Genomic DNA, 19,055 nt, shown 5'->3' on the forward strand with positions numbered 1-19,055 from the left:
ATTTTTTGACATATATATCGTACTAGTGATGTCATCCATCTGGGCGCGATGACGTAATCGAATATCTTTTTAAATGAGAATAGGGGTCGTGTGCTAGCTCATTTGAAAAGTTATTCAATTCTCTATACAGTACTATAAATATTAAGATCATTATTTATACAGGGTGTCCAAAAATTTTTTGGAATTATTAGTTAAAGGATTAATTTAATTAAAAAAAAATTTTTGGACACCCTGTAGAATTAATCATGTTAATGTTTATATTATGAATAGGGAATTGAATAACCTTTCAAATGAGCTAGCATACGACCCCTATTCCCATTTAAAAAAAAATAGTTGATTACGTCATCACGCCCAGATGGATGACGTCACTAGTACGATATATATGTCAAAAAATTATAATTTAAAAATCGAATAACTTTTGTATTTTACAGTTTTTTCTAATTCTGTAAATAAAGCAGTTTACAAGGGGGTCAAAATATATTGAATAAACCTGTACACTCACTGGGGCCGACCGGCCGGCTCTGTCCCGTCATACAGCTGACCGACTATAATACCTTTTATTTATATGTAATTTAGAATGTTTGTACTGATTTTCAGCCTTAGTAAATGGATTTATTTACCTTCATAGGAAAGCAACTTTGATGCCCTCTCAGTAACCTCTGTTCTATGTTTCGCTTGACCGACCGCAGTATGTTTCTCTACACAATCACAGTAATCAACTCTGAAAAATCTAGCTTTAGTAAATTTAAAGATATTTTTCAGCGCTGCCTCTTGGACTATTAATCTTTCCGCGTCGTCGGACTGTTTATTTTAATGTTAGTTTCTTATCCACTTCTTCCACACACATATGTTTTTCTCAGTGACGTAGCTGACAGGCCCGCAAGGCCCGCAAGGGATTTGGGACCAAAACATATCTTTAAATTAGGGACCAAAACATATTTTCCTACTAAGTATCAAAATAGGGAAGAAAGTAATGAAGCGGATAATTGACGTAATTCTTACCCTTCCGGGTGCAATTTAGCGTTTCGTGGACAAGTTGGTAGTTTAGATGAAAGTGAATCCTAAAAAGGTAATTTTTGTCGGTGGTTTTTTTACTAGTTCAATCTGATTCTGTTTCAGCTAAATTAATCGATAAAAACAATAACTTAAAAACAATTTACTAAAAAATACAAAACAAAGTTATAAATTTGCTGGCTCAAGAAACTGAAAAGAAATTGATCAGTTTATTTAAAAAAGTTGTTTTTTTTAATTCTTGATACCACTCAAGATATTACAACACACGATCAGCTTAGTTTTGTTTTCCGTTATGTAAAACTAATTTGCGATGAAAATAATTTATCTTCCAAAGCAGAAGTTGTTGAAAGTTTTTTGGGATTTCCTATGTTCATTGTGCATCCCATAATCGGTACTATTCAATCTAAAATACTCAACTTTATTAACCTAACATCAAAACTTTTGCAATCTGAAAAGGCAGAGTTAACGGTCACCCTTACTTTTTGGAAAAACTCGTGATAATCTTAGAGAAATGAGAAATTCGTTTTCCGAAACTTTAGCAGAAGCAGCACGAATAGCAAAATGATGGGGTGTTATACCAGAATTTAAACATTAACGGATAAAACGTATAAAAAAAAATTTTACAATGAGCTCAGCTGCGACAAAAAAATAACTTACAGAAAAAAAAGTTCTGAAGTTAATGATTTCAATGTAAAAGATATTGCAACAACTTGCTAATAGGTTTTTCGGATTAAGAGACATGTATAATAGGATTTCATGTCTATTCCCAAAAAATCTATTAACATTAACGGATGAAGACTTTTTAAAGAAAGGCGAAATATTGTCCTTTACTCATATTTTAGTAATTATAATGTTATTTGGTGTCGTTATGTTTATAATACGGGGGCCCACAAAAATTGTCGCGGGGCCCCCCAATCTTCAGCTACGCCACTGGTTTTCCGGTCCAAACTCATTTCTTCCATTTTTTCAATTATTTCTTCATTTCTTTTTCTTTTATTTTGTGATATGGGGCAAAATATTTACCCCATTTTAAGAAACTGCCATGTAACAAACAAACACTGGTGTGTTTTATGTTATTTACGTCATAAACAATGTTATATTTTCTTACTTTTGTTACATTACTAGACAATAAATAGAGTTTCTGGTGCTAGGTTTATGAATATTTTCCCTTGTGTAAACTAAAATATAGTTTGTGTAAAAGTGATAAAATCGAAAAAATGTGGCTCAATGAGTTTTCGTTTTTCCGTGTTGTAAGGAATACAGTATTCGCCAAAATAAACAGTAAAAAAAGTGTAAATTTCAGAAGATTTTAGCGACAATTATTGTTCTTTTAATTTTCTTTTTGTTTTTTTTTCTACAAGGTGATTGATTAGTAGGGTAAAGCTCAATAGCTCCGCTATGGTAATAGATAGCAATAAAAGTTAATAACAAAAATTTTAGCCACCTTTGAGCTTCACATTACAAAATTAGTTAGAATGTTACAGGGTGTTCGATAACACAGTGGCAGACCTAACTTTTGTTTTTTTAAATGGAACACCCTATATTTTATTCTATATTCGAAATCCTGTTAACTTCTCCATCACAAAAATATAAAGGTTTGTAATGTTATACAGGGTATTTACAAAGATATAACCAATTTTGTATGAAAATCGTAACAAGTTCAACTCCCTGTATAAATAAAAATAAGCACAACAGCAATGGTTTATTAATGCCATATTTTTTATTTAGTGTCAAAATTTTTAAGAATTATTGATATTGCTAATTTTTTTTATATCAAATACAGGGTGAGTCAAAACGCAAGTATATTATTTTCTCAGGAATGTTAAATGGAACACCCTGTATTTTATATCATTATTGAAAAGCAACATTAACGTACTTTAATTTTTATATAACATTCCCTATGCCCAAATTTATTAGTTTTCGAGATATTTTCATTTTTCAGAGCAAATTATTTTAGGTGTTTAAATTTATCTAAATTTTAAGTAAGCCATGACTGAATTGACAATTATTGAAGATTACCGATTATTAATCCCGTAATCAATGTAACACTGTAGCAAATAAAGAAATAAAAATAATTTATTAGTAATACATTTTACAAACAAGAAAACACAACCACTACATGCAACATTTTTGAAACAATTAAAAACTATCTTTTTATGTAAATGCAACAAATAAACAAAGAAAGTTAGTAATAAATTAAAAAAAAAAAACACACAAACACAAAATACAATATTTTGTGAAGACAATTAAACACTACTATCGTATGTAAATATATTAATAACAATGTAACAAATAAAGAACGAAACATAATTTATCAGTAATACATTTTGCAAAAAAACATGTTTGAAAAAATTAGAAGCTACATTTATGTACGCCTAAAAACGATCATTGAATGAGCTACTTACTCTACGGAGCATTTGTAAATTAACACATCGAAATACACTTTGTATTCTATTTTTTATCTCATCCCTAGTTGTTGGAGGTATTTTATAAACTTCATTATTAACGTAACCCCAAAAAAATCAGTCCAGTTTATTAAATTCTGGTGATTTGGGTGGCCACGCTCTACTGGTCCATCGAAAAATGAAAATATCTCGAAAACTAATAAATTTAGACATAGGGAATGATATCTAAAAATTAAAGTACGGTAATGGTACTTTTCAATAGTGATATAAAATACAGGGTTTTCCATTTAAAATTACTGAGAAAATAATGTACTTGCGTTTTGACTCACCCTGTATTTGATATAAAGAAAATTAGCAATATCGACCATTCTTAAAAATTTTGAGAATACGTTAAAAAATATGGCTTAATAAACCATTGTTGTTTTGCTTATTTTTATTTATACAGGGAGTTGAACTTGTTACGATTTTCATATAAAATTGGTTATTATAACTTTGTAAATACCCTGTATAACATAACAAACCTTTATATTTTTGTGATGGAGAAGTTAACAGGATTTCGAATTTAAAATAAAATATAGGGTGTTCCATTTAAAAAAAAAAACATAAGTTTGGTCTGCCACTGTGTTATCGAAACATTCTAACTAATTTTGTAATGTGAAGCTCAAAGGTGGTTAAAATTTTTGTTATTAACTTTCATTGCTATCTATTACTATAGAGGAGCTATTGAGCTTTACCCTACTAATCAATCACACTGTATATGTATATCTTTCACATATTGCTTATTTCCTTAAAAGTCTGTCCATCATATACAAAGACTGAGCAACGGTGCCTTTGAAACACAAAGTATATCAGTGTCCTGAGCCTACTTCCCAGTGGTTCGGTTCACCAGTAGCAATCCAGTACAGTTTTAATTTAATTTATTTACTAGGTTACGAACTACATAGGGGAAACCTGCAGATATATTCTAGCTGCCCACAGAGGGCAGACAAATATTCAGCACAAAGTTAGGAAAATGTGGGGAAATGGTTTAAAAAGAAACGTTTGGAAAGAATTTGTTGAGACTTTTCATATTTCTAATATTTATGAAGGATACGGATCAACTGAGGGTAATGTTAATATAAGTAAGTATTTTGCATACTTTTCTTAGATTGATTTTTGAATTATTAGTATTTTTTTATTTAATATCATTATCTATACGGGATGTTTGGTAAAGAATGGGTCATAGCTTAACCTTAGATTCCTGAACTTAAAATAAGTCGATTTAAGCTAACTTACCTTAGTACAAAAGTTGATTATAACCGAAATACAGGGTGTCAAAGTTAAACTTTTATTTTATTTACTTTTGAATATTTCCCGACAGGCATGGGACAACAACACGAAATTTGGTAAGTGGTGCTGGTATTGTACAATACACTAAATTATGTTTAAAAAACATTTCTAGAAGCGTACGACGGGGGAACGTGAATGGTTGACCCTTCCAAAATTCTACGCCACTGTTTCTGATTATCCAATACTTTCTATGTAAAAAACATACTCTTCATTCCTAACGATAAAGCCATTAGTTTTCGAGATATTTGAAGCTAAAAACGAAGAAGCATAATACATTAATCAAAATAAGTGTGCCTTTTTATTTTTAACTTCAAATATCTCGAAAACTAATCAATTTATCGTTACGAATGAAGAGTATATTATTTGCATAGAAAGTATTGGAGAATCTAAAAATTATGCTAAATAGCAGTTTCATCGTAGAATTTGAGAAGGGTCAACCATTCACTTTCCCCTGTCTTACGCCTCTGGTAGTAGCCAGAAACGATCATTTAACATAATTTAGTAGGGTGTATAGTGCCTATACTTTCTGCCAAGTATCACACGGATATGTCAAATTATTTTAAAGTATTCTTTTTTTAAATAATTTATTCTTTATTTAAAACTTTAAGAACTGTGTGCGCCCGGTACTATAAAACTATTTGACATACCCTTATGGTACTTGGCACAAATTGTAAGTACTGTACACCCTACTAAATTATGTTAAATATTCGTTTGTGGTTAATACCAGAGGCGTACGACAGGGGAAAGGGAATGGTTGACCCTTCCCAAATTCTACTCCACTGATGAAACTGCTATTTTAGCATAATTTTTAGATTCTCCAATACTTTCTATGCAAATAATATACTCTTTATTCGTAACGAAAAAGTCGTTAGTTTTCGAGATATTTGATGTTAAAAATGAAAAGGCACACTTATTTTGATTAATGTATTATGCTCCTTCGTTTTTAGCTTCAAATATCTCGAAAACTAATGACTTTATCGTTACGAATGAAGAGTACGTGTTTTACATAGAAAATATCGTAAAATCAAAAAATTGCAATAAAATAGCAATTCCACCAGTGGCGTAGAATTTGGGAAGGGTCAACAATTAACGTTCCCCGTCGTACGCCTCTGGTAGTAGCCAGAGACGTTTGTTTAACATAATTTAGTGTATTGTACAATACCAGCACCACTTACCGAATTTCGTGTTGTTGTCCCATGGCTGTTAGGAAATATTCAAAAATAAATAAAATAAAAGTTTAACTTTGACACCCTGTATTTAGATTATTATCAACTTTTGTACTAAGGTAAGTTAGCTTAAATCGACCTATTTTAACCTCAGAAATCTGAGGTTAAGCTATGACCCATTCTTTACCAAACACCCTGTATATGTATATTACCTAACTTATTACCTTCTCCTTGACCTATTTATTAGTATCTACAGTAGAGGAGCGATCCCTAAAAATGGCTGTATTCCGTCTTCATACCACTATCAAAAAGAACGCCAAATCATGCCAGGAGTTCCTCCTTATACGTCTACTAAATAATATTCTGAAGCTTTTCTTGCAAATCATGCAGAACAGAATATATAGAGGATGTGAAGAGGTCACCGGACAAAAACAATTTGGCTGCAGGAAAGATATGGGGACATAAGAAACAATATTCTGACGTCGAACTTTGACACAAAGGTATAAAGGTCAACAAGCAGATCTTTTTGTCTGTTTTATAGATTTTGAAAACGCGTTCGATCGGGTACGGCACTGGACCTTGATAGATAGACTGAACGACATCTGAATCGACAAAAGAGTTGTATGTTATATGTATATAAATTATGAAATACAACGAGGTGTCAGACAGAGTTTTGTGCTATCACCGATATTGTTTAACGTTTACTCATGGTAGGTATCAGGATAAACGGACTAAGAGTCAGTAACTTCCGTTATGGCAGATAACCCTGTTTTAATGACTGAGTCGGACCATAGTTTTCAGATATTGTTAAATATAGGGTCACTGAGAGTTGTGAAAAAATGGGGATGAAGATCAGTACTGCCAAAAAACGTCAATTTACCCCTGCTAATATGTGTGAATCACCAACAGCTTGAATGTGCAGATCAATACAAATATCTTGGCTGCTGGTTCAATAATCAACTTGATTATAAACAAGAAATTCTTCTTTTTAAGGTGCCTATCCGTTCCGGATGTTGGCGATCAGCATAGCTATCCTAACTTTGCTTGCTGCTATTCTGAATAGTCCGGTTGTCGATGTATTAAACCACTTTCTAAGGTTTTGAAGCCAAGATATTCTTCTTCTCCCTGCCTTGAAAAACGAGTTGCAACAAGCCATATCTCTGTTCATTCCTCATAACATGGCCAAGATATTCTAGTTTGCGCTCTTTGATTTTGTTAATAATCTCGCATTCCTTGCCTATTCTACGTAGAACCTCATCATCAGCACACGATCCACCCACGAAATTCTCAAAATGCGCCTGTAACACCACATCTCGAATGCCTCGAGTTTTCTCAAAGAAGCCTCGGAAAGTGTCCAGGCCTCTACTCCATATAATAACGTAGAAAATACATAGCATCTGATGATAGAGATTTTGGTAGAAAGAGGTAACTCGTGGCTTCTGAAAAGAGACTTCATCATTATGAACGCTGATCTCGCTTTTCCTATGCGTTGTTTTATTTCAATTGAGTGGTCCCACTGGCTGTTTATGTTGGTACCAAGGTATGTGTAGCTGTCGACCCTGTCAATTAGTTGTTGGTTAACCAAAAGCTGTGTATTTAATATTTCGCGCTTATTGACTACCATGTACTTTGTTTTTTTCGTATTGAGATCAAGTCCGCATTCTCTACTTATATCTGATATGCGCGACATTATTCTTTGCAAACCATCTAGACGTTCTGCAAAAACTACAGCGTCGTCGGCATATCTAATGTTGTTCAGACGCACTCCGTTGACTAATACGCCTTCCTGTAGTTCTCCCAGCGCTTGCTCGAAGATAACGAGCGATCCACAATTATTGGGATCAAAGCTAGCCGTGCAAAAAATTACATATGTCTTGTTTTAATCTGACTTTATATCATTGGTTTATCAATTAATTTTGATTAACATTATAAAACATAAAAAATCAGTCAAAACTTTTAACACAGAACTTTAATCAAAAATAAAAAGAATTAACAAAATTATAAGTAACAATAATAAATAAAATCAAACAAGGTGTTGTATATTTCCACCATCAACATCTCTACATAACCTAACTTTTTTTGTTAAGTTGACGTACGCTGCAAAGTTGACGTAAACTGGAAAGTATATCTGAATTAAGAATAGACATGCACTGTATAGCCATCTCTGTCGTTCAGAGCCACCTATGGTGACAATAATTTTGGATCACACGTTACATTCAGAGTATGTATTAAACAGCACCGGGGACAGGATGCATCCTTGCCTCACTCCTCTATCTATGGAGACTGCCTCTGTCAATTGGTCATCCACTTTAATATTGGCAGTTTGGTTGTAATACAATTTATATATGATTCTCAAGTCTCTATCATCTACTCCTGCTTCTTTCAAGATGTTTATGAGTTTATTATGTTTTACTCTATCAAACGCCTCTTTGTAGTCGATAAAACAAATATACACGTCACAGTCAACATCCCTGCATCTTTGCATAAGCACTTAAACAGCGAATAGAGCCTCTCGGGTGCCTAAGGCATGCGGAACCCAAACTGCGTCCATGATATCTGTTCTTCTCATTTTTTTATATATTTTTTATAGACCAATCAAGTTAGTAAAAAATAAGCCGTTTTTCGACATAATTGAAAAGACGAGGTTTGACAGTTGTAATGTGTAGTATGAGATATTGCAAAAAGGCTACCATCTTGGGATTCATCAATTTTTTAGTGGAACATTTTTTAAATCAACAATCAAAACGTCAAACTTAGTTTTTTGCTCATAACTTACAAACTTGTTTATTTAGAAATTTGACGTCCAGAGGTAACTTTTTCAGACAAAAAAGATACATCGAATGAGATACACCAAATTAAAATCGGTTAATAAACAAAAAAGTTATTGCAAAACGGACGACAAAATCACTGTTTTTGAATATTGTTAATAACAATTTTATTGTTTATTAAAATATGTTTAAATATACCTAAACTTGAGGGCATTATGGTGTTTGAATGGTGTGCAAGAAATGGTCCAGATCTGTTAAATATTTTTTGCAAAATTTAATTTGTTTATAAAATTTTTTGAAAAACGAGGTAAGTTCTGAGGCTGGTCCAGTTAATATGGCTGAATGTATCTCAATAATCAGGGACTCATTTCCTTCGTTAAGATGTATACTAATACTCCATGAAAAAAAAAGTAAAAAAAATTACATGTAGGGACACAAAATTATTTGTTAATAAATAGCAGTTTTTAAGCTTATAAACAATTACAATAATTTCGTAGAAATTAGATAAAATTAAATGGCAATAAAAAATACTGAAAGCTGGTTAAAATACACAACTTCTAAAAAAAATTTTTAGGTCCTACGACCCTTGGGGTCTGAGATAGCCCTTTTTTTTTGAAAAAATCACTGTTACGTTAATTAACAACACGAAGATCTGAAATTAACCAATCTTTTATAAGAAAAGTCAAAGTTTTTAACAAAGTTTTTTGTAAGAAAAAATGTTAAAAATTGTTTGAACAGTATTGTTATAAAGAAAGAGTATTTTGCGTTCCGACTAAAGTAAAAAAAAAATGATGGGCGCAGCCGAATGAGAATAAATTCGCGGACTAGCATTCGCTAGCGCTAGACCGTTGCAGCCCATTTTTAACATTGACAGTATACCGGGTTTGAAGCTTAATATTATATTTATATATTTTGGTAGAAACTTGAATTTTATGAATATTATTATGTTGTACATTTATTTAGTAAAATTATATTTTAAATAAATAAATTTAAAAAATAACAATAAAAAGGCCACAAAGTCAAAATATGCAACAGAAAAAAAGTTACGCGACCTTATAGACGAGTGGTACGTGGTACTCCCCCCAAAAAAAACGCTTATTTCTCGAGATATCAACCACGGTATGGTGAATGACTAATTTTGTTCTTACTTTATATTTTTTATGGTGCTGAAAACGAAAATGAGTTTTATTTTGAATTTTAGATGGGGAGACATTGTCAAAATCGCAATTTTACCCTAAAAATAAAAAAAAGATGAAATCAGGTTTTTCTTAAAATTAAAAGTTACACAATTTTTTTTCTATAAAACATTTTGTTCTCTGTACTCTAGATTTTAACTTAAAATTAATTAAACAGCTAAATTTCAAATTTTGTTACTCAACTTTTGCGATTAAACTTTGCAATTCAAGAGTCTGCACCTTTTACTTCAAACAATTTATAACTTTCTTTGTGGCAAGACAGAAATATTGAAGCAGGTCCCATTGTCTTCATAAAGGTGAGAAATATATACTATAAAAATATCAGAAAAAAATATTACAATGGAACAGAGTTGTAGCAAATTAAACTCAAACAAACGTGATTTTTTTTTTATTTTTAGGGTAAAGTTGCGATTTTGATAATGTTCCCCCACGTTAAATTCAAAACAACCCTAATTTTAGTTTTGAGCACCATCAAAAATATAAAGTATGACCAAAATTAGTATCAGTATCTCGAGAAATAAGCTTTTTTGGGGTGTGCCGCTCGTCTATAAAGTCACAACACATTGTTCCTATTGCATATTTTAAATTAAATTTTTTTGGAAAACTTCTTCATAAATTATATTTTATTTCTGTGTTAATTAAAATTATAAACTAAAATGTTTGTCACTCAACTTTTTTAAGTAAACATGAAACTAACGAAATCTGACGACAAAATGTTTAAAAATTAACAACTTCTCTTTTAACGTGTTGAGTCATTTTGGACAAATCTCATTGTTATCTAAATGCTTCAAAGATAACACAGTAAAATTTTCAAAAGGAAATATTTACAGCGACCAAAAATACAGTGAGTTAAAATTGAAAAATCATCAAAATTGATTTTTCGCATTTTTGCATAAAATTTGATTTTTGAACATGTTCCACTAATTCTAGAAAAAAATTAACTCCATATTTGGATTCAGAGACCTCAAAAACATAAGGAATGACGAAAATTTGTCATTCACCTTAAAGTGGATTTTTGTGGTCGGGATAACGTAATTTTAATAGTTGCTGCCGCATGCCGGTCGCCAACCACGCCCACTATTCAGTCAGTCGACTACGCCCGCTATTTTTTACTTTAGTCGGAACGCAAAATACTCTGTGTTTATAACACTCCTATTTAAACAATTTTTAACATTTTTGCTTACTAAAAACTTTGTTAAAAACCTTGACTTTTCTTATAAAAGATTGGTTAATTTCAGCTCTTAGTGTTGTTAATTAACGTAACAGTGATTTTTTCAAAAAAAGGGGCTATCTCAGACCCCAAGGGTCGTAGGACCTAAAATTTTTTTTGGAAGTTGTGTATTTTAACCAGCTTTCCATATTTTTTATTGCCATTTAATTTGATCTAATTTCTACGAAATTATTGTAATTGTTTATAAGCTTAAAAACTGCTATTTATTAACAAATAATTTTGTGTACGTATATGTAATTTTTTTACTTTTTTTTTCATAAGCTGTTAGTATACATCTTAACGAAGGAAATGAGCCCCGTATTGTTGAGATACATTCGGCCATATTAACTGGACCAGCCTCAGAATTTAGCTGGTTTTTCAAAAAATTTTAAAAACAAATTCAATTTTACGAAAACTATTTAACAGATCTGGACCATTTTTTGCACACCATTCAAACACCATAGTGCCCTCAATTTTGGGTATATTAAAACGTATTTTAACAAACAATAAAATTGTTATTAACTATATTCAAAAACTGATTTTGTCATCCGTTTTGCAATAACCTTTTTGTTTATTAACCGATTTTTATTTAGCGTATCTCATTCGATGTATCTTTTTTTTCTGAGAAAGTTACCTGTGGACGTCAAATTTCTAAATAAACAAGTTTTTAATTTATGAGTAAAAAACTAAGTTTGACGTTTTGATTGTTTATTTAAAAAATGTTCCACTAAAAAATTGATGAATCCAAAGATGGTAGTCTTTTTGTAATATCTCATACTACACATTTCAACTGTCAAAGCTCGTCTTTTCCGTTATGTCTAGTAAAAACCTAACTTGATTGGCCTATTATATATTCTGCCGTGTATCACTTTCAGAAACAAGAAATAAGAGCGAGAGTAGAGGTAGCCCGACAAGGCATTAGCAAAATAAAAAGCTTATTTTGTAACAATAGCATTAATAGTAGTCTTAGATGTCGTTTTCTGCATTGCTATGTATGATCAATACTGTTGTATGGAGGTCCGGACGCTAAACATAACGCTGATGAACAAGTTAGAAGCCTTTGAACTCTAGTTTTATAGAAGGATTTTGAAAATACCTTGGACAAGCCACACCACCAACGAAATTGTTCTGAGGAGAATAGCAGATAGGGAGCTGCTAAAAATCATTAAAGGCAGAAAAGTTAGCTACATGGGACACATAATGAGAAACTGATCCACCTTACACAACTGATCATTCAGGCGAAGCTTGAAGGAAAACGGGGTCTCGGTAGACACTAGATTTCATGGCGTAAAATTATCACAGACTGGACCGGCGTTTATTCAACATCCTTGTTTAGAGCCGCATTACACAGAGACGGATTTACCACAGTGGTCGCTAACCTCCACTAAAGGAAACAGCACCACAAGCATAAGATATACGTATATTACTCCATTAAAATGTTTCATTTTTTAAGCCGTACCTTGCATTTGTTAGAAGAGTCAATTTTATTTCTTTAATGTGTAGGGGGGATCAGTGGAAGCTTAAGTTCAAGTTTTTGGGGTCGCCACCCTTGTCCCCCGGCCGCCATCTTGGAAATGGTGTGCAAAGGGGTTTCGCGCTATATCTCGTAAACTACCAACCCTACGGAAAATCTAATTAAACATAAAATGTAGAAAATTAAATTTTATACAATTTTAATTATATTACTTTTTATCGTCAAGTGACCAACAAAAAAAATATAAACAAAAATATGTAAAAAAATTTTAACAAGATTTCTTTTGGAGGTTATAACTTTTTTTCGGTTCATTTTAAAATAAAATAACATTATAGCAATTTTGTAGAGGGTTTTTCAGCGAACAATTTCCACTATCAATTTGTTTAATTCTATTTATTTATATAGCTGTTACAGCGCTCCAAACTTGACCAGATTCTCGAATGCTCATAGGGATATAATAAAAACAAAAGTTAGGCTTACTTTTCTATCTATATATATTTTTTATTCATACAATTTATTATGATTTTAACATTCCTATGCTATTATTAATCTCTTTTTGACCTTTCTCCCCACTATAAAACTTATAACCCGAAGCATATAGAAACGGCCCAAGAAGTTGTTTGAGGACAAATTCGCCGGTTCAGAAGAAGAATGACGCAACCGCAAAATGCAAAATTCTTCAGAAGAGCAAAAAACGGATTTTTGTTATCAAAATCATAAAGTATGATCAAAATTAGCCATTCACCACACCGTGGTCAGGATCTCGAGATATAAGCGTTTTTTGGGGTGTGCCGCTTGTTTATGAAGTAACATAACTTTTTTCCTATTGTATATTTTGACTTAAAATTTTCCAAAAAACTTTATCATGAATTATGTTTTATTGTTGTGTTGGTTAAAATTATAAACTAAAAAGTTTGTCACTCAACTTTTTTAAGTAAACATGAAACTAACGAAATATGATGACAAAATGTTTAAAAACTAATAACTCCTTTTTTAATGTGTTTAAATATTTAGGACAAATCCCATTGTTATCTACATACTTCAGAGATTAAACGGTAAAATTTTCAAAAGGAAATATTTACAGCGACCAAAGATACAGCAAGGTAAATTTGAAAAATCATCAAAATTGATTTTCGGCATTTTTGTATAAAATTTGATTTTTGAACATGTTCCACCAAATCTAGATAAAAATAAACTTCATATTCGGATTCAGCGATCTCGAAAACATAAAAATATAACAAAATTGGTCATTCACCTTAAATTTGATTTTCGTGGTCGGCATAAAGGTTGCTGCCGCTCGACTAATATATAGATAGAAAAGTATTTTTTTTATTGTATTCCTATGAGAATTCGAGAATCTGGTCAAGATTGGAGCACTGTACAACCTAGACAATAAATAACATTATTAACATTAACAACTTTATAGCGAAAATTGTTCATTGAAAAATCCTCTACAAAATCGCTACGATGTTATTTTATTGTGAATAGAACGGAAAAAAAGTTAAAACCTCCAAAAGGTAACTTCTTACAAAATTTTCTCATATTTTTATTTATAACTTTTTTGTTGGTCACTTGACGATAAAAAGTAATAGATATAAAATTGTGGAAAATTTAATTTGCTACATTTTATGTGTAATTAAATTTTCTGTAGGATTGCTAGTTTAGAAGATACAGCGCGAAACCCCTTTGCATTCCTTTTTCCGGGGCGGCCGGGGACAAGGGTGCCGACCCCAAAAACTTGAACTTAAGCTTCTAATGAACCCCCCTACACATTAAAAAAATAAAATTGACTCCTCGAAGAAATGCAACCTAAATGTAACATTTTAATGGACTATATATTTATCATCTCATTTAATTAATTTTACTCTCTATCTAGTTTCTCTTACTGATTATGCTAATTTTTAGTAAACGTAGATGGAACATTAGGTGCTGTTGGCTTCATTCCTTTAATCATATCCAAATTCTCGCCTCTGAGAATCGTCAAGTACAATGAAGAACATAACGAACCAATAAGGGATGAAAATGGATTTTGTATTGAGTGTAAAGATGGAGAACCGGGACTAATGGTAGGAAGAATACATAAAGCTTTAGCCCTGAGTAAATTCGAAGGATATGTAGACCAAAAAGAAACCACTAAGAAACTTTTCAGAAACGTTTTCAAAAAAGGGGATATGTATTTTAATACTGGAGACCTTATGGTTAAAGATGAATTTAACTATCTGTATTTTTCGGATAGGATTGGAGATACGTTCAGGTAATTATTTTTGATATTTATTTTTTCTTTCGCTTCTTCTTCTTATTGCGCTGTCTACTTTCGAAGGTCGGCGATCCAAATCGTATTTGTAGCTTTGGAAACTGCTGCACGAAAAATTTCTGCAGATGAGTGGTCAAACCATCTTCTCAGGTCTTTCATTCACGAGTTCTGGCGTATTCCTACTAATCTTTTGCCATATATTTTACCTTCCAATATGTGGGGATCCAAAATCCCGACAGCCAAAATCCCGACGTGCAACAATCCTCGCATAAGTAAAAATTTACTTCATTACATTTTAAATATTTATTGTTTCCTTTTCAAATGCAATAACAATTCATATTATAGAGTATTGAAATTGAAAAATTATTGGCTATTTATTATGTACTATAGAATGGAACTACAACGTTAACGGGGTTTTATTATTTCATATAGTCAATGAATCTCTATATATGAAAAAACCGCGGAGTGCTACCATTTAAAGGGGTGCGTTTAAAAGAAATGGGTGAATTAGTCACTGGGCCCAGGTTACATTAGGGTGAGTTCTATGCACTTTTGGTACAAACACGTCTGCATAAAAATTGTTTATGGTTAAATTGCCTATCTAAATATAACTTTTTAAAGTCAAAGATACTTTTTTTTACAATAATATATTCAAAAGAAAAAGCACAAAGAAACCCAAAAGAAAGAAATTTTGTTTTTTGTCCCATAACTTTTGTCCACGGGGATATAGGTATAGACATTGCTTCACAGAAAAAATACTTACATATTTTCTCTTTAAAATTTTGTTTGGTAGAGGTCATTAGGATTTAGAGTTTTCGAAATATGATTTTTCAAATTTCGCCACTCACAGAAATTTTGGGCAATTTTCCTTTTTATTTCGCAAATATTGTTCTGTAACTTTTTTCTACGTAACTTTAGGCATATGCAATGGTACATGTAAGAGGAATATAAATCAATTACCTTTAACATGTTCTACTGTTTAATGTTGTACGCCTTCTTTTAAAGAGGTTATCTTTTTCAAGATTTTATACTTTTAACGGGTTTTTATATTGTTTACGATTATTTTTAAAATTTCCCATTATAATTTTTTTCCTACATTTAGGTATATATTATATAATAGAAAAGAAAGCTTATTCTGTTTACTTTAAAATGGTGTATTATAAAAAATTCTAGGATTATTTTTGAATAAGATATGCTTTTTCAAAATGTAATAAGTACTTGCAACGATTTTTGATTTTAGGATTATTTTTTAAATTTCTCATTATAACTTTTTTATGTGATTGTGTGTTATGAATGAATCTTATTTTTTATAGGTAATACTTTGGATCCACTTGACTCGACCGGGCAAACTTCAAAATATGGATTAATTCCAATATTTACTGTCAAAGCTCCTGCACCACAATTTTTGCTTGAAAAAATATCATGTAAATGTACCAAAGGATATACAAAAAACTGCGGTTGTAGGAAGATAGGAATTAGTTGTTCAATATTCTGCAAAGGGTGCATGTGCATGGGTAATAATTGTGGGAACTCCCAGAGGAAGATATTGAAGCTAATGCTAACGAAGAGATGGACTTTGATTTTAAAAAATTTTCAAATGTCAACGTTTAAATAATTTTAACTAAAGTGTTGCTTTCTAAGACTAATGTTTATATAATTTTTGCAAAAGAAATAATTTTAAATAATACAGGTAAAAAAATATCAAAAAATCACTCGGTTTCCATTGTGTATTTAAATATAGATGATACACCATTTTAAAGAACAGAAAGTAAGCCCTCTTTATTGAGCAATATATTATAGTATATATATTCATGTACGTACAAGAAAAAAAAGTTGTAATGAGAAATTTCAAAAATAATCATAAAAAATGTAAAAAATAATATTTTTTTATATTAGGTATTATATGATGTATAATATAATATTATATTATATATACTATTTATATACAATACACTATATAATAATATTATTTTATTTTTATATTACATATATTATAAAAAATCGTTAAAAGTATAAAACTTTGAATAATCCATAATCTCTTTAAAAAAAGTTGTACAACGTTATACAGTAGACCATTTTAAAGGTAATTGATTTCTATTCCTATTACGTGTACCATTGCATATACCTAAAGTTACGTAGGAAAAACTTACAGAACAATATTTGCGAAATAACAAGGAAAATTGCCCACAATTGCTGTGAGTGGCGAAATTTGAAAAATGATATTTCGAAAACTATAAATCCTAATTACCTCTACTAAACAACATTTTAAAGAAGAAATATGTAGGTTTTTTTTCTGTCAAGCAATGTCTATACCTATATCCTCGTGGACAAAAGTTATGGTACAAAAAACAAATTTTTTTTCTTTTGGGTTTCTTTGTGCTTTTTCTTTTGAATATATTTTTGTAAAAAAAAAGTATCATTGACCTTAAAAAGTGATATTAAGATAAGAAATTTAACCGGGAACAATTTTTATGTGGAAATGTTTGTACCAAAAGTGCATAGAACTCATCCTACTATAACCTGTGCCCAGGGACTAATTCACTCATTTCTCAAAAACGCACCCCTTTAAATGGTAGCACTCCGCGGTTTTTTTATATATAGATGTGGATTGACCATATGAAATAAAACCCCGTTAACGTTGTAGTTCTTTTTAGCTATCTTATTTTGAATATAATCAATAGCCTATAATGAGTTCGGGTACTAATTATTACGTATTTAAAAAAAATATTTAAAAACTCCATTTTATAATATAAAAGCTATACTTACTGAAATGGAAGGTTGTAAGTTACATGATAATATCTATTATATGAAAGTAAACCTGAATTCAGGATTTGATTATACATATATGTGGAATTCGTTAAAGACAATCTTAATAGAAGTCCGTGTGATGTTTAACAGTTTTAATTAATAAAATAGATAACTAAATTATTGATATTATTAAATTGACGAAATGTAAAAGTGTTTGTGTAATTGCGACTAAAATTTTACGTGTTCTTATTCTTACAAAAAGGAATGTATTTATAGATAATAATTTGCGTCTAATCAATATTATAACCGTCTTGTATAATACCCGTGTGTATTCGTCTTTTTCTATTTATTATCCACAAGAACACGTCCGTCGCGTTTATGATGTTAAAATCGACTGCCTTTCCTAACTTCTACGCTAAAACCAATTCTCTTAAATACATCTAATCTCCCTTTTCCGTTTTGCCATGAGAACCAACCTATTAAAATTGAATCAAAGTATGTACCGACTGTTTCCAATAAACGAAAACCAATAAAATTAGTCAAGGCGGCTACTTATGTTTATCTTGCAACTCCGATTCCCGATCCCCAAGCTAATCCGAACATGTGTTCTTATGCGTGAGACTCTTATTTAGTTTTCGTAATAATAATTAAGAAAAATTGTATATACAGTGATCTTAAAAATTAAGGTAAAACATTTACAATTCTACATATATCATTGGACTATATTATAATTATATGTTAAAAATAAACTCATCAAACCTGTCGGGATTCTGGCCTGTCGAGATTCTGGCGTGTCGGGATTTTGGCCGTCGGGATTTTGGGGTAGACCCGATTTGATGTAGTTCATATTTTTCCACTCTCAACACATGGCCCAAGTATTGTATTTTTCTTTCTTGGATTATTCTTAGTAGGTAATTCGTTTTGTTTGTTCATGCGCCGAAGTACCTTATTGTTAGAAGTTTCTCAGCATCCGTCTGTAGGTATATATACATCTCAAAGGCATCTATTCTATTTTTTGTTTCAGAGCCCAACTTTCACAACCATATATCAAGACAGAAAACACATACCATATGATGATTCGGATTCTGAGCTCAAGGCTAAGCTCTGATCTTGTAAAAAATGTTTTCATGTTCATGAGTGTTTTCCTCGCTTGTTCGATTCTTGATAGGATTTCTTTTTTTGAGTTACACTGACTATTAACATTTGCTCCCAAATATTTTATCGATGTTGTCTGCTCTATTATTTGTCCCTTGGCATACACATGCACGTTTATTGGTGTCTTTTGGAAACGTTTAAGTGTAAACCAAATATTTCGCCATGACGAACTAAAGCATTTATTATATTTTGTAGTTCTTGTGCGTTGCATGCTATTAGGACAGTATCATCGGCGTACCTGATGTTGTCTATGCTGATTCCGTTAATCTTGATTCCACCTTGAACCTCCTTTAATGCTTCTCTAAATATAGACTACGAATACAGATTAAATATAAG

At 31.2% G+C, this 19,055-nt stretch overlaps 1 protein-coding gene across 1 annotated transcript in view; it reads left to right on the plus strand.

Moving 5' to 3' along the window:
- LOC114332567 (long-chain fatty acid transport protein 4) overlaps positions 1 to 19,055 on the plus strand; it is a gene marked incomplete in the record, with an annotated part of 350,190 nt that overhangs the window by 325,712 nt on the left and 5,423 nt on the right. The window contains 2 exon segments of the mRNA XM_050654162.1: positions 4,348 to 4,540; positions 14,468 to 14,816. Coding sequence (XP_050510119.1) covers positions 4,348 to 4,540; positions 14,468 to 14,816 — 542 coding nt within the window.

Source organism: Diabrotica virgifera, chromosome 6 (assembly GCF_917563875.1).
Source record: "Diabrotica virgifera virgifera chromosome 6, PGI_DIABVI_V3a".
In the NCBI taxonomy this organism is placed as follows: Eukaryota; Metazoa; Arthropoda; class Insecta; order Coleoptera; family Chrysomelidae; genus Diabrotica; species Diabrotica virgifera.